Below are 23,484 nucleotides of genomic sequence, written 5' to 3' on the forward strand. Positions count from 1 at the left end.
GCTTTCAAATTCTTTCTCAAAACTCATCTTTTACATGAAGCTTTTAATCCTTAATTGGTATACTCCACTCTAAGTACATCTAAGCATAAAACTATCGTATTACCCACATTCTTCCTCTGCTATATAGGATTTCAGTATTTTAAGGCCCTTAAGGCGGCAATTCTTATAATCTGTCAAGTATCATGCATTTGAATGGTACCATGCATAACGACCAAACCAAGTAACTAATGATTTAATTGACTGCAAGCTCATTACAATTTGGGTAATTAGATAAGTACATGACATCATGAATGAGGATTCTGCCTTACAAAGTGCACTAGAAATCCTCCTCCTTCGTTAACAGTTTGCATGTTAAGAATAGATATGCCACCACATCCTTTTAAATATGCATATTCATGTGATTATGAACCAACACTCCTTAACATAAACAATTCCTTAAAGTAAAAACTGTTAAGGAGATTCTCTTTGATAAAAGAGAACTATTTCTCATCCATCCATAGCCCTACGACTTCAGGTACATCAGGAGATATTGTAAAGGTGTACGTATTTCTATGTACTCATGAGAGCTAGAAGCTTCTTACCAAAATGCACGATCTCTTAGTACACAACAGGCTTTTCTTCCTGCGTTCTACACCAAAGAAGATGTACCACTCAAACTGCATCACTCAGCAGAATTTGCATAATAGAATTCTTACAACCGTTCAAGATTTCTACCTCAGATATACACACCTCAAATGGGTACTTCTGCTTTACAAGCAGAAACAGCCGTATAAGGTGGTATCGTAAAATCTTCTCATGCACGTAATAAAAGCACAAGGCATACCACAGTACTCACTGCGATTTTATGATTCCGCATCATATTATCAAACTCTTCATTAATTTTTTTATATTTTTCTTCTGTATGTGGCGTGAGCACATATGAAGTGTCAGGGTCTGGGCTGTCGCACCCTCTGTTTTCCTTCTTGTTCAGAGCCTAAATAATGAAGTTAATAAAAAGAATCAACAAATAAAAAGTAGGAGCTAAGAGAAGTACTTACAGGGCCTCGTTTGAAAATAAAATCACTATCTTCACTTAGTTTGCTGAATCTGTCCTCCGAGAGTGGGCTGTGCTCAAAGTAATCGTCAGCATCAGGGCTCTCACAACCATTAAGGCCTTTCTTTCTTAAAGTCTGAAATACAATTGGAAAATTCACACACACAGAAAATACTACACTTGCCATGTTGTTGTCATTTAAATTGCAAAACTGTATTAAGAGGGCACAGACTGTTTCACAGCCAAAGCCACAAAAATATTGGTTTCTTAACACACTGCAACTTGTCAACATTTGTAGCAGAACTATAATTCCCCATTCCCTTGAAAACCCACACAGAATTTTTCAAATCTCTGGCATCACTTTAAAAAAAGTTTTAAATCATTTAATGGGAAATTAGGAATAATACATTTCTATATTATTATTATTATTATTATTATTATTATTATTATTATTATTATTCATCTACGATTTAAATCTCCAATGAGTTAGGAGCATTCCAGGCTTAAATGGTTCCCTGTGTAAACTCAAACTATGTACTAGAACAAGAGTAGGCAGGAGATTGGCTGACCTCTATCAAGTAGGCACATGAAAGATCAGTGTGTTCACTGTGTTACGATTTTAGTTTTAAGAGACCTCAAGCATCAAACAGCTTGTTACAAGACATTCTGTGTTATTCCCCCCTCTGCTTTTATTTATTTTAATGCCAAATTCAGCTTGAGAATTGGAATGGAAATACAGCAAGAGAAAGAGGTCTTAACCCCTTCCTACCTGCTGTTTCACCTCACCATTTACTATGTGAACTGTTAGAGAAATGGAACAAGCTATCCTTCTCGCTCGCTGGTGAAAAGGTAAATGGGTGATTTCTGAGCTATAATACACTGAACAGAAAGAATGAAGCAGCTTAAACTCCATGTTCTCTCTCCACACAAACTTCTGTAGTTTACAAGTCTGAGAATCACTATTACATTGTCAATTCAAACCTGTTATAATAACAGTTTAATTAAAATTGTGTTAACAATACCAAAGTTAGTCCTTTATCTCACATTCTCCACAATGTTCTACAAAATGTGATGGTTCCTCAGAAGACAATCACTGGGAAAAGACTGTCCTCAGCTTGAAAATTACTGTTCTAAGCAGTAGTTAAAACCTTGTTGCCAGAAGAGCTACAAGCTTAACATCTCAAAGATATGACACTATGTTCTGAACTCAGATCATTTTTTTTTGTCCTGTTCCATGACTCCGGCAACTTAAGTTTACAAACCAAAAATGCATTATCAAATATGCTTATTCATTACAAGTAAAAGAGGATCCTGAAAGGAACACAGTATGTCCATTCTATTCACCTTTAAAATGAAAACCTTAATCTTTTATATTAAAAGGTACACCCAGAGAGCTTTTAGTCGAAGTTTTCTGAACACTGCTAGTAGAAAGATTTTCATTTTTTACAGCTTACAGCAAAACTCATAGCTCTCGTTTCATTATTGCTTGTGATTTCTTACCAATAATGTAGCAGTGAATAAATAACTTGTTGATTTTTTAAAAAAATCTTTGTTTTATTGTAATAAATTTAAAACTATTAAAATAGTTTTAAAAAGAATTAAATACATTCAGTAGCACTAAGCTCATGGCTCTTTTTCGAGAAAAGTAGAAAAACAACACCAAATTGCTTTGGTTTTCCAAAACAACTTTTACAGTTTAGAAACTATAGCACATTTGAGCAACGTCTGGCTTAGTTTCTTTCTCAGCAGCATCAAAGTGCTCTCAGCATTTCACATAACACAATCAAATTCATGTAAAGATCACAAGGCACCATTAAGAAATAATTCCTTCTCAGGTTACTTGGCATAATATTCTCTCCCCCCTCCCCATGCAGTGCCTAGAACTCCCACTAAATCAGCCTACATTGAGAAAACAGGTGTAGCTTTCACCAACACCTGTCACAGCACTTATCGCTACTGTCTAACCAATCAGGTGGATACTGATATGGACCTAACCATACATGGTCCTGCAGTCTAAGACTCTGAAAGCTGCTAGCCCTCCCAAACCTTCAACAAGGGGAGCCTGCCAGTCTTTTACTCTGTGATATCAGCAGGGAAAATGCTAACACTACAGTCTGGATTACATTTAACCTTTACAAATTATTGAATACTATAAATAGACCCAGAAAGCTTCTGGCATTCATAGAGGAATGAATACATTTTGCCCAACATGACCTGACACTCTAAAACTGCATATTGAGAAAAAAGGAAGTTATTTATGTTAAAAGCTGCACAGAAGTTTTTTTTTTTAAAGTTTATATAAGGCAGAGTTTTTAGCAATATTCTTTATTATTCCCCAAGACACATTCCAATCTTGTACATATTGTGTGCAATACAAGATTGCACTGGAATCTAGACGCATTGTGAAGTTCACTCCATTGGCTGAAGCTTAATTTCTGAACAAAAGATATTTGCCTTCTTTTAACAGTTATTTTGGGAACAAAATTAACCCTGCCTTGCCTCAGAAGGAAAGGAAAGATCTTATCTATCTCCCACTTCTGATTCTGGAAAACTTCAGTTCAAGTAAGGTTCTCAGGTCTCTTAAAATTACAGTCCTCCTTCTCTGATAATGTTGTGATATTTAAAAGTTTGGTCTTGTAATCTCTTTCACGAAAATGCCCCTTGAGGTTTAATTCAGATAGAAATATCAAATTTTATCACTATCAAGTAACATACCATCAAAACTTCCTGTGTGTCAAAGAAAAGCAAGTAGAATGCTATAATCTTGAAGCAAAACCCAGCAGAATTTGAAGATAAGCCAGACCATGTTTTCTAAAGGTCTCCTTTCTTGGGAGACAGACAGACAGACGTGTGTGTCCTCTTTTTCAAGTTTTCTTTTTCCCTAAACAAAACACTGTAATAACTAGTGGGAAATGAATGTTTGTAGATAGGTTACTCTCAGTTATCAACAGTTTTTGCCAGTCTTGGTTAGTAAGACAAGCCATCACAACCATACTGCTTGCTCAATTCAGGACAGAAAAATGACCTTGTGTGAAATGCTATACTATGTCAGGGGCATCTTACAAGTAACAAGATTTGCTGTTATCAGAATGCATTTATTGCCCAGGGAAAGCCTATGCCATACTTTTTCCTTGGCTCATAAAGCAAGAAGCAAATTCTTTGGGAAGTTGCATCATTAAAGTTAGTCCTGGTCATGCTGCTTCCAACACACTGCCCAAATGCACAGAAGAGCATTTAGCCATTAGCCTCGCACCCCTGTAAAGTTCCAAGGGCCTCCAAGTCCAGTATAAGATCAGAAGTGGTCTTAAAATAATATAACACATGACAGGTGAATTGGTTAATAGCTTAGTAGGCTCATAACCTTGATGAGGTTCCATTCAACCATATATTGCTTCAGTGCTATGGGGACACTGCCTCCTAGAAACCATAAGATAAAAGCAGTCTCAGTATATGCCTTACAGAAATGCTATCATTTAATAGGGTCATTTAATAGGATCACAGGTCACAAGAAACAGCAAACAGCAGCAACATTCCAGATGCCAAATGATCATTTCACAAACTCATATACTGTCACTGAATGCTTCACTTCCCATAAACTATCATACTGTTAAATTATAAAAGCTAGTTGAAAAGTAATTAGCATAGTACTTTCTGGATTCCTAACATGCAAGGGTACTTAAAAATCTTTTTAAATTAAATAGTAATTTTTATTTTTACTATGGCTTTGCTTTTATACCTATAGTAAGTCATAATATTTGCATCACTTGTTTGGCGGTATTAAGATTAAGATGCCTATTTTTATTTAATTGCATGCATTCAGTAATAAAGGAGGTTTCTCCTTTTCAAATTCATGAGTAGAATGATAGATAGGATTTGTCAGTAATAGGACACTCTTTGTTTTGAAACTTGACTGAAGCATATACAACACGTTTGTATGAAATGTCCTTTTCTTTCAATAGTTCTTCATGTAGTCACACTAATGAAATCTGCCCATACATTAAAAAACAAAACAAAAAACTAATGCTTTTTAAGCAGAGAATATCCCTTCCACCTCTTTATACTTTAGATCAGGGTTTCTCAACCTTGGCAACTTAAAGACATGTGGGCTTCAACTCCCAGAATTGAATATGCTGGCTGAAGAATTCTGGGAGTTGAAGTCCACATGTCTTAAAGTTGCCAAGGTTGAGAAACCCTGCTTTAGATATCCACAGCATCCCAGGTTAGTAATAACATACTGTGCTCTTTATTGGTCTGTGCATGTTCCAGAATTGGGTGTTAAATTCCAGCCTTCCTTCATATTTTAAGAAGATTTTTTTTAGAACTATACTGTAATATGTAATATTTTAAACGCATTCATTACTTAATAATGTTTTTTCATTAGCAACATCTTTGACTATTTAAACACTGAATCATGAAAGTAAAAATGGACTGCTTAAGAAAAAGTTGGTTTCTTGGTCTCCATCTCAAGAGAATGTTTTAACTTGGATTCCACTGAGCACACCTGCCACTGAGTACAACACTGTCCAATCAAATGTCCTTCTTTGTACAGTTAATTCTCTAATGAAAATTAAGAAAATAATGGTAGAAAAAGAGGATTTTTCAAAGATTAATACAGCCTGTCCACAACAGAAGAGCCTTGAGCAATGAGAATGTGGACTCATACACTTTACCTTCAAGGACTGACGAACTGTCAGGTGTGAAAAGAAACATATACCAAATGATGAAAATCATGAGGCCCAGGAACTTTTGTATGGTGAGAGCCATACATGGTAATGAGAGAAAGTCATCCCTATTTACCAAATCTTCCTATTGGTATTCAACATAAGGAAAAGGGATTTTCTTCCTTACCAGTGGTGTACCTAGCCATACTCTTGCCATAACTCTTTTTCTGAGGAGTGGGAAGAGAATCATAAAATGCAATTCAAGTATGATTCTTTCCCCTTGTATAACCTCTTAGTGCACAAATAAAAATCCTGGTCCCGTTACTGGCAACTTCTCCACCAATATGCCATTGTTTGGATGCTCGTTATCTCTTCAGACACAAAACTTGGTGGTTTATTGACAGGGCCTGGAGGAGGTTTTATCTACATGGCTCAACAGTATCAGTAATGCACATTGTTATCTTTTGTTTAACTGCATTGTTCTATAACACTTTCATCATAACTTCTTCCTGCATTCATTTGAGGCACTGGCTAGACCCATAGCTTGCATACACAGGGATGGGCTTCTTCCTCGCTACACAGCCAGCGTTCTTAAAGAGATGTTAGCGTATTAGTATTTAGTTAGAGTTAGCAGAGGAAGCTGGCACATTTGCTACATCTCCAGGATCAAACAGTCCCCACCATGTGAGAAGAAATGTCTTGCCATCCCCAACAAATTTCTTCTGGTATGTAACAGTTAAGCTCTGAGATGTCTGGATCATTACTCTGTGCCATACCCAGCTGCAACTAAATGAAAATTATGGACATTTTTAATCTACCATTGCCTCTACATAGTGCTTGATTCCATAACTAAACATTTGATTACATAACTCACTCAACAAGTAAAATTTGATAGGACTGGGCCATTCCTATAGTAGATAAAGCTTAGCATCCATATTCTTCAAAATAATGCCACATACAAGTTATGCTGTGGTACAGAATAATCATTAGGTTTTTTCCATCAGATGCAAAACTTCAGGCTCTGCAACAAGATAATTATGGCATTAATATTATTGTACAGTTATAACTACGAAAAGTGGTTAATTATGCTATGAAATTACTATGCAGCTAAACTCTTAGAGGTGAAGAACTATTACAGTTATATATTGTAAACAATTTGGAGGTGTGTGGGGGTGTGTGGTCTGAATCAGGGTATTTCTGACTGAAAATATCCAGCTTTATATGCAAATCTGAAGAAACATCAGCATTTTGGCCTGATGTTCGCATGAGAATTTGAATTCTAAAATGTTGTAAACAAATGAAAAAGGGTCACTCCTGCTCTTACATGGGTATTTTTGTGCTTATATCTCATCCAGTTCAACCATGAACTGATTGAGATATATACCCTGAAGGAGTTACTGATCTCTGGACACTGCAAACCAAAAGTGCTCTGTAGCATCATTGCAAGAAGATGAACACGTATCCATTGCAGACAGTGAAGTAGTTTTCCTTTGGCATGGCTTAAATCTAGGCCAATACTCAAAACATCTGCATAGTCATAGAACCTCTGTGGGTCTCTAGATATCTGGTTCTAAAAACTATGAGTTAACTACCAGTGAAAGTGTTGATGCAAGTGCCACTGGATAATAGCAAGTGTCTTTTGGAATTATGAATACCCCTATACTGCTATTATTAGAATTATATGCTGGAATTAAACCTTATTCTAATAAAATCTGCACAATAAGTATTACAAATGCCAGCATACTAAAATAGTGGTTTAAACTAAGATCTTTCCTTGTCATAGAATGGGAACCCAAACCCTTAGAAATGTTCCTTAACCAGGGAAGTTAAATCTGATTTTAAAAATACAGTCAGAAAATTAACTATTGCTCCAACCTGAAAGGAAGAGTTCAGAAGGCAAAAGGGAATTGAATTTTATAGATCAGAGGCTCCCACACATTCTCAGTTCGCATCCTTAGTATCTCAGTAATTTTTTCAAGGTGTCCCCAGGCCAAAAATGAAAACTAGCTCAAAAGATGAGTTTTGCTATGTTTCCCTCAAAAATGTAAAACATCCCAGGAGCACCCATGTGAATTTGGGAACTGTGATCATAGACATTAACCTTAACCTTGATGCCAAAAACTAACAGCAAAGTGACGAGGAAAGACCTTTCACTCTTCAAAGACTAAAGACATTTTTGTTATCTGACCTCCAAATGCAAAGATCCAGTTAACACTATTTTGCAGAGATTATGAAAGACTCACAATATTACCTAGCAGTATACATTAAATGCAGTCATCTGAAGCATGGTGAAAACACATATTAAGCCAGGAAGCTCACCAGATGGCAAACTGATTATACACCAGCTTGCATCATACCATTTACAATAAAGAACAAAAGGCAAAACTCATTCCAGTCATATTTAAGAACAAAAATAAGCAATCATTCTATTGTATGCTTAAGTGTTCTGGCACTCTTCCAATGGATTTCTCCATCTTAGCACCACTCCAAAGTCAACATGATGACTATACAAACACATTTTAAGAGAAATAAACGTGTTGTATTATTTTGTAATCCCTGATTATCAAGCAAGAATTTGACTGATTCACAAACCAACCTACTCGAATCCCAGCTGGAATCCAGTTTAATTTAACCTACCTTCATTGACCAAAACATGCTGCTTAGTTTTCTAAGTGTTTAAAACAAAACAAAAAATAGAATATTAACCTTCAAATACTGTTTGTTGTTAAATTTTATTTATTTGTTTATAAAATTTGTCACAGCCCATCTCGGTGAAATGACTCTGGGTGGTTACAAAACAGTTAAAATCAATTAAAATTACAATATACAATAACTGTAATAAATAGAAAATAAATAGACCCAAGAATAGATAGAGCGTCATTGATTTATAGGTTGTCCTCGACTCACAACCACAATTGGGACCAGAACTTCCATCGCTAAGTGATGCGGTCGTTAAGTGAGTTGCACCCAATTTTATGGCCTTTTTGCCATGGTCATTAAGCAAATCAAAAAGTTGGTCATTAACTGAATCTGGCTTCCCCCACTGACTTTGCTCGTTGGAAGCCCCCTGGGAAGGTCACAAAGGGCAATTGTGCGATCCTGGGATGCTGCAACCATCGTAAATACATGCCTGTTGCCAAGTACCCGAATTCTGATCATGTGTCGTTGGGATGCTGGTCCAGTGTGAGGACCAGTCATAAGTCACTTTTTTCAGTGCCACAAGTCTGAATGGTTGTAAGTCGAGGACTACTTGTATATCTGGCCACAATATCTATTTCCTGATACAATAATGTTCTGCCAGCAACAGAGGTTCCCAATGTTTCCTGTCTCATTCCCTACTAATTTCTCTATCAAAAAATCTCACTTTTTCCTAAAAGAACATTAACAGATTTACAGATATCCTGTTATAATATTGATGGTACTTTTTAAGGACATTTTAAAATGCACTAATATTGGATTTGATTTTATTGCTACAGCAAAAACTCAAATAAAATAATTCCATTAGAACTGAAAGAAAAGGCAAATGAAGAGGCTATGAAAGAGTGAACTGAGTGCCAAACAGTTGCTTCTTTGCAAACAGTGGTGAGAAACAAAGCAAATAATGAAAGAAGCAAAAAGGAAAAAGCTTTCTTTGCTCCTAGCAGTTGCTTGCAACATAGTAAAAGAGTGAAAAGACACATTTGGAGCTCCAGTTGTTGCTGACACAAAAAATGAATTGAGGGCAGGAATATTCAGAAAGCAGAAGCTGAATGGAAAAGGAGACTTGCTGCTTGCCTGGGTCACCCACAGCCTTTATCCTTCTTTGCTACTTTGCAAGAAGTATCAGGAAGCAAGAAAAATGAGAGAAAAGCTTTCCTTATTCTTTCAATAACTTACAAAGCAGTAGTTAAAGCCACTCAAACAAGAAACATGTAGGGGGGAGTGGAAGTGCCACCAATTTAGGCTGGAATAGCTGAAAGTCAATCTCGAGTTGGGATGACTGAAAGGTACTTGCACTAAATTGCTATCTCACATCCCATCTAGACTAGGTCCATATTCCACTACTGTTATGCATATTATCAGCTGAGAAACAACACTCTAAAGTTTAGCTGAATTATTATATAAAAGGTTGAGTTCCACAATTTCATTTACCAGTTTCAGAAGTAGCTTTTTTTATTATTTCAATACATTCAAGATGCTATAGTTTTCCAAGTACTAGTGACTTTCATAAGCAAATGTAGGAAAACAGTATCTTTGTACTGAAAAATATTTTATCAAATATTCATAATGCACTATCATGCCTTTTCTTTTTGCTATAATGTGTGCATAAACTGACTTCCAAGACTGCAATCCTAAAGTAATATCCCCAAATCACTTAAACAAGTGAGTTTAAGTGTGTCAAAATATTACTAGTACTGTACTTACAGTACTTAATGAACTATTCATGAACTTAAGATATTTACCTGGCTAAAGCTGCATTTACCTGGCTAAAGCTGCATCTACCTGGCTAAAGCTACTATTAATTTTGATAAATGTTATGCTATCAAAAATTCCACTACTGTATGGAGTATATTTGCAAAGATGTTCTGACATGCCATAATATAAACAGAAGGGTTTTTTGGCAAACACTGCTACTTTAATTTCACATAAGTACAATGATCAATTTCAGAACAATGGGTTCTGAAATCAACCTGATCTTATACTATGAAAACTAATTATGATCAAGTCCAAAAACATTTCAAAGGGGTATGATACAGCTCAACTTTAAGCAGCCTGACTGTAAGCACAAAGAAAATAGAATTATGCAGAGAATTCCATGGATAAGATTAGATAATAAAGAATATAACATTTCACAGTTTTGCAGTTTTCTCAACAGTAACAGAGTGGTTACTGGGTGGTAAACTGTATAATATGGGAAGCCATTTTTATTCTCAAAATATTCTACTTAAAAAATAAATCACAGTTCCTTTTCTAGGCCTCTGTCAAGAAGAAGATACTGAACATCTAGAAGGAAACACAACCAAATTTCATCAAGCATTTAAATGAAAATGCCAGTTTATATAAGTAGTATGTATTAACAAGAACTTGCTGTTGTTTATTCGACAGGGGGGCAATGCCCATATTTTGTCATATTTCATAAACTTTTCACACGCACATTAGCTATCCAAATATTACAAATATAAATCAAATTCACAAGATTAACATGAACTCTATTCCCAATATTGTACCACTGATATTGTACCTTACGTATATAGCACATATAATCAACTGTACATATGTTAGCATGAATTTCTATACTGGAAAAGTCAGAACTGTGTGAAAGTCAAAAGGCATACAGCTGTACATTCACACAAGACATCTTACCACATGCAGATGTCTATTTTAATGCAATGTCACAAGTATGACATTGAGGAGAAAGTTTGTTGTTGCTGCTTACATGGTGAGTCTTTCTTATTTGTGCTGCCTGAATTGAGCTACAGAAAACTTGCTTTTTGTTAGATATTAATAAAATGTGATGTGTGAATTTAAACCATCTTTCCCTTTCAAGCAGAAACAGAGTGATGCCCAACATTCTCCTAAGTGCAATCCTCAGGTTTTTAAAAATAATTAAAGTATCTACTTATACTTTCTGTAGCTTCACAAAATTGTCTTTCCCTTCTTTCTTTCCAGCACTGAGAAAGCTTATGTGGAATGAAGAAGCCTATGGATGTTTCAAAAAACCTGCACCATAGCTCAGAGATTCACTGTTTGCAAAAATTAAAAGCCCAGTAAGTGAAGACAAGCCACTAGACATGCTTAAAAGTAGCTCTTTGGAGCCTGATTGCAAAAAATACAACTGATTTCAGAGTCAAAATTAGAATGCTGCTTACTATACAGGACTCATTAAAGGGGAAACCTTGCACATTTATTCTTTTTAAGAGGCAAGTGAATTAAAACTTTATAATAAAAAATCCTGAATTCTCCATCTGTCAAATCATAAGTAAGATTAAGTGCCTCTAAATGTAATGGGTTGCTCAAAATCAAATGAATAATGCTCTTTAAGTCACTGTGCTACCAAAAAGGTATTTATATAAAATCAGCTGGGCAATCCCTTTTCCTACAGTTTTGAAGAAAACAACACCAGTTATTTTAAATCATAACAAACTTAGAAATTACTAGATAGCTAATGCATGTCCAGCTTACAAATTCAGCAAAGATCCCTACACATCATCTAAGCAGTTTAGAAGCCCTGAAATTAAATTTCAGCTCTGTAATTTGATCAAAGCCCATCACATGCCACTGGCTGTTCATTGAGATAAGTAAATTAATCCAAGCATATTCTTATTTATTTCTGCCTTGTGAATATCTTATTAGGACAAGTAAATTGTACTGCCTGGATAATCATGAGCATCACCCACACCTATAAAAGGCTGTAGCCTATGTAGAACTTGCAAAGAAATATATTGAATAGTAACTATAGTATTCAATTCTACAGAACCATAAAATACAGAGTCGGAAAATATCTGTATTGAGACTGAGTTTAACTCCTTGCTCAGTGTTGGAATCAAAATTCATGAAACTCCAACCAGAGCTTGAACACGTGCAGGAACAGTGAGCCCATCATTTCCCAAGGTAATTTGTTATACTGTCAAATGGCTCTTGTTTTTTCCTAACATTCCACCAAAATCTATTGTTGTATACTTTAAGACCATTATTCCATGTACTGCACCTTGGGATAATAGAGAACTTCTGAGTGATCCCCCCCTCCCCCCATACTTGAAGAGCACTATTATATCAGCACTTTTCCCAAGAGTAAGCATTTCCAGTTCCTTGCTTCTTCAATAGGTAGGATGCAGCCCTCTTCCCTCCTTTTATACATAAATTAGCTTCTTTTTAAAATGAACTTACACTCTTGTCAAGTAGTTTCTAACATAGGTTGTCACATGGGGAAGCAATTTGTGGGAGGCACTTCTGGGGCAGGATTAGCCCTCCATTTCCTGCACATAATAACCTGAAAATTCATGCACACACATAGTAAGTATGCTTGGAAAATTCATATTTGAGCTAATATGAACTGAAACTCTTCTCAAGTGTAATTTGCAATGGGGGGCTTAAATTGGAAACAGTAAAGCATTAACCCACCTCTCTTCCCACACAATATGACACAGCTGTGCATACCTGACACAATTGAAAAAAGCACCCTCTGTCTCCAGTGAATACCATTTTTCAAGCTGAAGGATCAAATGAAGAGGGCAATGGATGTGTGATGAGGGGGAGAAATGTTTTCTTTTTTAACTCATTCCATGACCAGCACACATTCTCTAGATGGTAAGGCGTATAAAAATTTATAATTTATAAATTTTATTAAAAAATAGTTTTACTATAGTAATGCTTTATTTACAGTCAAAGGCCAGAAGTTCTTTACACATTGCATTCAATTAAAAGAAGGAGGTGAAAAAAGCACACTGTCTTAATCCTCGTCTAAGTTGATGACACACTTTACAGTCATTGATGCCCTAGTCACCTTGTGGATGCAACACGCTCTACATGGGGTTGCCCTTGAAATACCACCCAGAAGCTTCAATTGGTCCTGGATGAGGCTGCAGCACAAGCAGTAATAGGCATGCCTTGGTATGCCCATGTAATACCTCTGCTTTGTGAGCTGCTATGGTTGGTGGTTTGCTTCCAGGTGCAATTCAAGGTGCTGCCTATTACCTATAAAATCCTAAATGGCATAGGGCCTGGTTACTTAAAGGATTGCCTGTCTCCCATAACATCTGCTTGGTCGATTCGATCTTGCAGAGTTGGCGCACTCTGGATACCTTTGATTAAACAATGTCATCTATCCGGACCCTGGAAGCACACCTTCTCTACAGTAGCACCTGCCCTCTAGAATGAGGTTCCCACCAAGATCTGGATGGCCCCCACTCTGCTGTTGTTTAGAAGAGCCATGAAGATCTGGCTCTTCATTCAGGCCTTTGGCAAAAAAGAGTGAGGCCCCTTGCTTCATCACACTTGCCATCTTTTATCTTTATCTTTTACGTTTTATTGATCTGATTGTTATTTCTTTGGTGTGAGCTGCCCAGAGTAAGCAATAATAATAAATAATAACAACAACAATAATAATGAACGACTATGGCAAAAGAAAGCAAAGATAGTACCAATAATAATAGGCACCTTGGGTGCAATCCCAAAACATCTGGAGCACCACTTGAACACCACTGGCATTGACAAAATCACCATCAGTCAATTGCCAAGGCAGCTTACATCTTGCAGCGATACCTTTAACACCACCAAACAACATCTGCCTAACGCAGTTCCTTGGGAAGGACTTGGTAGGTGGATGAAAATGCCAAATCCACTCTAAACATCTGGCTGACTGCACGACCAAAAATAATATTATTATCTCCACAATATTAGCAGACTTCAGGAGGAACCTTCAAATCCTTGCCTTATTTTGTTCAGAGGAAAAAACGGGATCAATTGTACTAAACCAAAAGGAGTGGTTTTCTTGGAAGCTAAATGGCATCTCCACTGATCAAGTTCAAGCCTTTAAATATCTAGGAGTCATTTTTTAATCATCTGCAGTGTGGAAGTGACAAATTAAAGCCATTTCTGACTAGGCTCAAAAGACAATAAATACAATTCTGTGTTTTACCAGTATAAGAGAGAACAATTATGTACCTGCTATTATTAACATCTTAAAATCCAAGATGTTCAGTCTCTTTATGTTCACAGATTTGTATTTACAAAGATATATTGTAAAATCTCTAGAAGTAGCACTATCAAATTTTCAAAGAACTTCATTTCATGTTCTCCAGCATGTCACCAATTTCTCTTTATGCCTGGAATCTGGGCTACTTTTCCTAGAAGCAAACATGACACACTGCCATTTAAAATTTGCTTAAAATTGCCTTTCAAAGAAGGATTTCTAGTCCAACTGATCTTTGTACATAATTTTGTATTATACTGGAAACAGGCACAGAGCTGGATCTTAGACAAAGACTGGCTCCTCTGTTCAATCTTTGATTCCATCTGGGATTGAGAAAGCTAATGGGGAGGTAGAAAACTCTCTATAAACTTCAGACATTTTGGGATACAATCCTCCCAATCTATTTGGAAGGCTACTGTATTTATCCCAGTGTGAAGGAAGGTCGAGTTGACTTTGGGGATAGAGGAGTAACTGAATCATTAAGGGAGGACTTTCAGGTTACGTAGCCCTGTGAGAGAAAGAAACTCAAAAGAACCTCACTTCGATTTTGTCCAATATAAGATGGGTCAAAGAGAAAGCTAGTCAAGCTTTCAAGGTTCTATTATTCTTCCTTACTACAAAAAAGAGCATTCCTGGAATGGGTTCCATGTCTTGACCTAGCCTACCTCAAGGAACTGACATCCTGCTATCTTGACATGCAACATCAGAGATCCTTTGCATTACCCAGGTTCAATGCCTTACTATCTACACTCATAGAAGGGCTTTTGTTTATCATATTTGTATAGCCGCCCACCTCACATAGTGACTCTCCAACTCAAGATCACCTTTGTCCTTGCACAACTGGGGAATCTTTAGGCACTTGTTTTACTCCACTGCCCATTTAATATGACCTGCCACAAATGTTTAATAATGTCCTTGTTATCTAATCACCCCAACAAATCAGACAAGGAAAACATTCTTCTTACACATCCACATAATTCTCCAGAAAAGTAACCAAATTTCTGTTTGGTTACAGTCATTGCCATTTGCAGACACTTGGAACAGTTTTGAAACCAGAAATTTACATAAACATGCATCTTATAATTCTATTAGGTAATATAATTCTATATCACCTAATGTACACAATTTTAAGTTTTAAAATATTCTTTGTGCTTTCCCACTGTTTTTTTTTTTCTTTCTTTCAACTATATGCAACGTGTAGAGAATTTTTGGTCTTTGACTATAAATACAGTAAAAATTATATTTGGAAAACCATAAAGAAATGAACCTTCTTTAGACTGAAAAATTTATTCCCATCTTTCCTTTCAAAGGCAGTAAATTGAGCCATGAAGTAAAAAGAAAAAACTAAAATTAAAGCAATCCTTCCCAGCTTGGTGACCTCTAAATGCACCGGATTTTACCTCTATAATCCCCCCAGCCTACATTGAGCTTGTGCACATTTTAAAATACTTCAGCCTAATGTACAGAAGAACATGAAAATTAAGAAATGCATACAATTACAGATAGTCCTCAGTTTACGATGGCAATTCCGGTCCCAATTAATAATAAAGTGCCATGTCTCATGACAGCATCACTTAGCAACAACAATCCTGGCAGTGCTGGTTGCTGTTGTAAGCCCAAGACGTATGGTCATTAAGCAGGAAGTGGTGGGAGTCCCAGATAAGGAGTGCGGGGGTGCTGACGCAGGCCATGCATGAATGCAGGGAGGCCAAGGGAAGCAGGGTGCAGTGCCGCATAAGTGAGGGAGGGAGGGAAGAAGGCCACAGGTCAGCATGAGCACAGGAAGACCAGGGGGACTTACCAGAGCGACTTACCTTCCCTGCCAGCTTCCCCGATGACTCTGTTTGTGGGAAGCTAACAGGGAATGTCACAAATGGTGATCACGACTGCGGGGCACTGCAACCATCATAAGCGTGAGCCAGGAGCTAAGCACCCAAATCACAATCACGTAACTGTGGGGGTGGTGCAACAGCCAGAACTTCAAGGGCCAGCCGTAAGTACCACCCATGCAGTGCTGTCGCAACTTCAAATGGTCGCTGAATGAGTGATCAGTAAGCGAGGACTACCTGTACTGTATTTCCAGATTCTCCTTTCACTCAAATCTATGCCCTGTTGTAAAAAAATGGGAAAAGGTTGCTCATCTAGAAAGCTAAGGCAGCAATCTACATATCTGATAAAGTTTTCTAGAATCTATTTAATCCATGTTCTCCAGGAACACAGTCCAACTGGTTTGTAGAAGTGCACTTGTTTTTTTTATGCTGCAAATTGTGAATGTGAAAATTAACTCCAATATCATAACCTAAAGCTGTACATTCACCAAAAAATGTTCTTAGCAGCATTCATGGGATCTCACTGCTTTCATCAGAATGACGAAACAGTGTCACAGAGCTGATCAACAAGTTCTGCCCCTTCAGGGCAGGCATGCAGGGTTGCAACTCAAACAGAAAAGGGCAGGGCTAGTATTGCAATGCTACTTTAACTAGGCTGTCCCTTGTCTCTGCTGCAGATGCTGCTGGATGTCCTATACTATGCATGGAAAAAATAGACAAGCCAAATGCGCAATGGACCTTTAGGAGGGAAAAGGCAGGAGGAGCCTCCATGACTTGTTTACCTGTTTCTATTGAAAGAAAAGTGGCATATTCTGCAGATAGCAGTACCTGGTTTACCTAATCTGGGGTCAGAAGCTAAGGAATTCAAGCATGGTTACTGACTGGATGGGAGAATCCCAGAACTATAGGCTAGGCAGGAAGGCAGAATACATCTCAAAAGAAGGCAATAACAAGTCACTTCCATACTGTGCCAAGAAAACTGCATGAACACGTCCATGAAGTCATCAGAGTCAATCCTAAGAACTCTTTTTATTTTAATGATAGCAGAAGTCAAGCAGGGATAATCAAATACTACAGTGTTACCAATATATTACTCATTCATCATAAACTAGAATTCTTCACAATTCTTGCTCACCACCTCATACAAATACATTGACATACTGGAAAATAAATACATTGGATAAGTAGTAGATTACAGTCTCTAAAGCTATACTTCAATGGATTTTTTAAAAAATTATTTAAGTCACAGTAAAGCTCACTCTTTCATATGTGAGTAACAAATGTTTTATTTAGTATGGACAAACAAGGAAGTCAGATCATATTTTAGACAATTACCTGAATTGTGTCAATTTAAATTAAAGGAGTTATACTAAATCAGTCATTTCTTTAAAGAAGAAGATAAACCTCTAGCAGGAATGACATATAATTTCAGCACTTCCTAACTACAGTTACTTTCCTAGAATAAAAATAAATAAAAATAAATGGTAAATATAGCTTCACATCATTGTTCTTAAAATGCATCATGTATTCTTGAATCAATCATAAATTCAACTTCCAAAAGTCTGAAATAATCTAAAACAACAAAAAACATAATTTATCTGATAACAGTACTCTATTATGGACAATGAATTCTGCTCTGAAAGAGCAGATATGGCTATGCTGATTCATGTATTAGCCACAAATAAACTGGATTACTACAGTAAGTTATCTAGGACATTTCCAAAACACAGCAGCCAGATTCCATTTATGAATGTTCAACACTGCTGAGTTTCTTTAAATTAGAATGCTATACAGCAATCCTAATTTCTGAAATTCTGTAACTAGATATGTTTTATTCAAGTCAATTACAGGAGGCAACAAATATATGGAAACATCAAGAATTCACAGTAAGATGAAAAAGCTCTCCAACTAATTAAACCTCATTACAAAATATTCTACATGTTTCCCTGTCCACATACACCTAATATTTTTAGGACCACAGTGACATAAAAGAACGAAACGCCTCCCAACAGACAAACAACTTCTCTAGCAGATCATCTAGTAAAAATTCTTACTCTTCACAACTGACCATTTATTGTAAATTTTATATTAATTATTGCTTAAAACAGCAACCACTAAAAACATTATGTTATGTCTTTCTCTTACTAGTTGCAGAAGCAAACAGTATCCTGCAACCTGGCAGCAAAATCACAACCATGATTTTGCTCTGGCTTTACTGGAATCCAAAGAAATATCCTAAGTCCCAATGTTTGATACCTTTTTCTTCTGTTCTTAAAAACTTTTGATCTCTAGTTGCACAGCTACTTGGAACACTGACTTCCATCCTTCATCTAATGATGTCAGTATCCAAATACCCTTGTATGATCCACTGTATGGAGTCCTTAATATCCCAGATATAGTTATCATTGTAGGAGACCCAGATTTTTCCTGATGCTGGCAAAATGTCAGCAACTGTGAAATGTAATTACAAAGTTATATAAAATAAGCTTTGTGGAAGGCCAGTAAAGTATTGCATTTCATTCCATGTTCATCCACTCACTGTAATTTGTTTGGAACAGGCACAGAATACATACCAACTGTTCACCACACACACTGATTTTCAGGAAAGAAAAGTCTTTATGGGAAGTTCTCAACACTTTCTAGAAATGCAAAGTATCCAACAGATTGGCCTTTCTAAATAATAACAAACTTAAGAAAGGTACTTTGCTAGCCTTATTTTTTACCCCTTGCCATTTCAAATTGTAGCCAGATCTATTACAGTAGAACATTAACTTCTAGTACACAAATGAACAAAAAATACATTTAGGTTTTCAAATGTTTACTTATACTAAATGCATCCCACTCCACTCAAAACTTCATAATCTGCTGTAAAAAATTGCAATGTATTCACAAATCAAATCAATTACTGCTTGAACTTAGTATGAATACATTCAATGAACGTATACTTTTGTAAGTTAGGAAGAAAGATTAATGTTCCTAAGTCTTTCAGACAACTAACAGCTATACTTTCTTCATGAAGAAGTTCACATGGGTAATTGTTTTCATGAACAGAAGCTTTATATCTTTACCTAAGAAGTTAATCCCTGCATATCATCCAGCATGTTCCAAGTTCTACATGGTTTTTAAGGTTAAGCCTCCTTCAAATCAAGCTCAATTACTAGTGACTTCATAGATATGCAGTTTTCTTGGCAGCAATACAGAAGTAATTTGTCATTATCTTCTTCTGGGAAGCTTTTTCATCTTCCCAGCATAACCTATACCTATTGTATCCTCTGAAGATCTCCTACTGAAGTATTAGCCAGGCCTGACTTTGCTTAGAAGCTTATACCACATCAGGTTAGCCAACTGCTGCCATCTTCTTCACTCAATAAATGCCTAGAGATGTGTAATTTTCTACAGCATTACCTAAAAAAAGCTATCCCACCCATCCTCACCTGGGGGGCATGGAACCTATTAATGAGCTGAAGAGGCATGACCCAAGGCTGTATGGTTTTTATGGCCTGAACAAAAACAGTATTTTACTGCTATACGTAGCTCTTCTAATTTAAAAAGAATGAACTTTTGATTTGCTTGTAAATCGGATTATCAATGAGAAAAAAAGAATCCATTTTAGACTTATCCCAAGAATTAGATCGGTTTTGTTGTATTTAATCCATAAAAAGAAGAGCTGATCTTCAGGGATGCTAACACAGGACCTATAAAAGATCTCCGATTTTTCCATTATGACTGGGATTCTGTTTAAATAACGTTCAAAGTGAATCTTAGGCAGAAACTCACACCCACCATACATAAGGAAAAACAGGCCACTGGAAGCAAAACAAGTTTGAAGTTTAAAAAAAAAAATCCTGAAGACATAAAGAAAGGAATGAACCTTTCTTTGCTCTGCTCATCATTGTAAAGACCAGCATTTATTCAGATCCTTTATTTGCTGGGTCCAGAACCACAGCAAGCAGGAAGCAGAGGGGTGTGGATTTGCTCTTCTCTTTACAGGAGGAGGAGGAGGAGGATATCCCTTTACAATATCCCGTGCAATGAATAAAATAGTATTTAATTTATGAACACAAACATTTTGCTCAACCAAAAACATAATGTAATGTAAGACTGCACGTAGAGAATTACTGATGCCCCAAAGTACTGAATATCTCTTTTAAAACAAACAACCAGCACACTGCTCATGACCAGTATGCACACCACAGCAAATAAACTCTTTCAATCGCTACAGAAGGAATCTGTGCATGAAATATAATTGTAGCAGAAATAAGGTATTCCTGCCGAAAAAAAAAAGAAAAAAAAGGCAATCTGAAAAACTGACGAATTGGAGGACAACATGAAATACAGTAGTATGTCCTAAGATGATCTTGCTTTCCTTATGTATTTTAAACAGCGTTTTTCCCCCCTTGGGAACAGGAAAATATTAAATATCAATCAGTATTTCTTAAATCTCAATAAAAATCTCATCTAGGTTTTGTGGAAACATTTTAATTCAAGATGTTGCAGGGTACTTTTTTTTTTTTAAAGGAACAGTAAAATCCACCTAATACACATACATACTTGAGTATGGAACGTAATGTGTTCTCTTTACTGCATTGAAATAGGTAAGCTGTGCTAATACCACCTGCAATAATTTAAAAATAGACTAAGAATTATTTGAAAATTCTGCTTCAAAGTACCGGCAGTTAAAGGATGCAGCCAGAGGTATAGGTTAATGTGTCATAGCTTTTTATCACCAAGAATGACAACTCGAAACAGAGAACAAGTACCCAGATGTGTGGAATTATATCTGAACTATGCAGGTATTGAACTTCCTTAAATCTCCCCTAACTCAAAAAATTCAAATTTTACACCAATTGAATATCATTAAAGAACCACTAAACACCTCTTCTTACTTAAACTCTGCTTTCAGTAATGTGAACCTGGTCAAATAAATCTGAGTTAGGGTGATGTCCCTGACTTATCTACAGGATTGTTTATTTAGAGAGTGTTCAAGATGATGATGATAATGATAATGATTTATTTTCATATTCCACCTTTCATTCAGAAAGTCACAGCAGCATATATAGCACTCCCTTCTCCCATTTACCCCACAACTCTGTAGCCAGGTTGGGCTGAGAGAGACAGAGTGGCCCAAAGTTATCCAGATTTTGTAGCCAAGGATGGACCAGAACCTAGGTCTCCACCCCGCAGTCCAACATCTTAACTACTACACCATACTGGTAATTGAAACTAATGAGTAGAATTATCTAACTTGAAATAAATACTGCTTAATAATTTAATATTTAATAAAATTATTGTATCTGCAGTCAGGAATGGTAATTTGTTACCTCAACAATATCCGAGTTAGTTCTGCTCTCATGGGGTTCGTTGTATTCTGTGTATTTGAGAAGAACTTTGTCCATATCAGTGCTGGCATACTGAAAGAGCTTGTTAGAACTGTTGAAAATTATGAGTGCTATTTCACAGTCACAAAGCACACTTAATTCATAGGCTTTCTTCATTAATCCAAACTTTCTTTTTGTGAAGGTCACCTAAACACAAAAGGGGAGAAAAAATGTTCAGAACATAATTCATCTACATAATGTATTTTACTGCAATTAGTATTATCAGTCAAAGTTTGCTCATTTCAGTAGGACAAATTTTAAAATCTAATGGCAAAAGGCTGAATATGTTTTCAGAATCAGGAGATTCAAACAGCTGGGCCCACCAGACTTTTGGGGTTTACTTTTTTTTTTATTTTAACAGAGCACTTTTACATCACATTTTATCACAAATTGCATTTTGAAGTCTGTATTTCAAAACTGTATAATTCTTGCGATGTTTCTTAATATTCCATAAAAAAACCAAACAAACTGTATTTTATCCAGATAGCTTATTCTATATATCTATTACTTTATCAACAGAGAAACTGAATAAAAACAGAAATGACTTCATTGTTAATTAAATATGCATAGACATGAATTTATGAAGCTCTCCCTCCCCCCCCAAAATAGGCAAGTAATAAAGTACTATAAAACATTACTGGATGAAATGTGTGGAAGCTTGTATTGCAGCTCCAATCATGGACACAGCAAGAAAGAACAGCTGCTTCAAAAAAGGAAGATATCATTTTGGACAAAAGCTAGTCAGGGCGTGTTATTAAAAATCATCATAGCTGAAGGTCCATCATGATGAATAATGAAAGACTTGCAGCGAACTAGATGGCAGGATCACTCCTGGCAGTGAAAAGCAACACGATTCTCAGCACCACCCAATGCTAATTTGTGCTACCCTCATCACATGATTTGAAGCATATTCTCTAAACTGCAAGGAGAATCTACTTGGCCTCTGCAAATAATATTTATTTATTGTTCAAGTTTTTTTCTACTCTGTTTCCCATGTCAAGAAGCTTGCATGTCTTTTGGGTAAGATATAATCAGATAAGTATAATAAACTATAACAATTAGTTTATTACTAATAATAAAACACTGAAGACATATACATGCATGAACAGCACCCAAAGAAAGCTGTTACCTACAATTTGATATTATACAAAGGCTAGGAAGAAGGTGTCTATGTTTCCATGTCCTTCATCTCACTAAGGATAGTCCAACAAATTAAAACACACATAAATAATGGGACAATTATTTATAGTCTGGATGTGCAAGATCAGTCTGAACTGGGAATAACACATATAGCTTAAAGCAATCAATTCAACAGATTTTGGGTTACCATAAGTAAAAATAATCGGCTATGCAACTCCAAGGCTATAAAACAGTGTATTTGAGAAGAAAAACCACAGCTTTTCCTTCTTACTCATTGTCTTCTTAGCCTGATATTTGATTTAAAAAAAAAAAAGGAACAATATGGCTCAGTACTGCTTTAAAGTAAAGAAGCTGTACCATTTACTGTTGTATTTGGAAGAATGCCCATCACCTAACAAAGTGACAGACTTGCTTAAATCAACAGTAATCATTATTAAATGCTACTACAGTGTAAAAGCAGGTATGTGGAACTGCTCTAGGGACAGGTAAAGCTTGGCAGTTCCCATAGAATTACAGAATTTTTAATGCAAGAATATGAGTTTAAGAATTTTAAATTAGTTCTTTATGTAAAGCCATCCATTTGCTCATTCTTACTTCCTTCTGGGATACTGGCCAAACATGTGTAATAAGTGGGATCAAGAGTCAAATAAAGCACACAGATATACACATATCTGGCAGTTGTCCAGAAAGTGAGTTCACACAGCTCTGTCAGGAAAACATTCCTAGAGGAGATTATTCTGCTGCAAATTGCACCAAAGAGGAAGTCTCATCT

The 23,484-nt window shown here is 36.2% G+C and overlaps 1 protein-coding gene across 7 annotated transcripts in view; it reads right to left on the bottom strand.

Annotated features, from left to right (window-relative positions):
- The window catches only part of MEF2A (myocyte enhancer factor 2A), a 77,759-nt gene that overhangs the window by 26,827 nt on the left and 27,448 nt on the right, over nucleotides 1-23,484 (bottom strand). For 3 of the 7 annotated variants that reach the window (XM_088136422.1, XM_088136420.1, XM_088136418.1), the window contains exons 3-4: nucleotides 21,516-21,719; nucleotides 836-973 (exon numbers count right to left, since the gene is read on the bottom strand). In XM_088136422.1, the coding sequence (XP_087992548.1) occupies nucleotides 836-973; nucleotides 21,516-21,719 (342 nt within the window). Of the gene's footprint in view, nucleotides 1-835; nucleotides 974-1,037; nucleotides 1,170-21,515; nucleotides 21,720-23,484 lie in introns of all 7 variants that reach the window. The other 4 variants (XM_088136423.1, XM_088136421.1, XM_088136419.1 and 1 more) reach the window with 2 other exon arrangements.

Source organism: Python bivittatus, unplaced genomic scaffold (genome assembly GCF_059951505.1).
Source record: "Python bivittatus isolate LINGU-HERP-01145 unplaced genomic scaffold, Pbiv_v1 ctg000140_np1212, whole genome shotgun sequence".
Lineage (NCBI taxonomy): Eukaryota > Metazoa > Chordata > Lepidosauria > Squamata > Pythonidae > Python > Python bivittatus.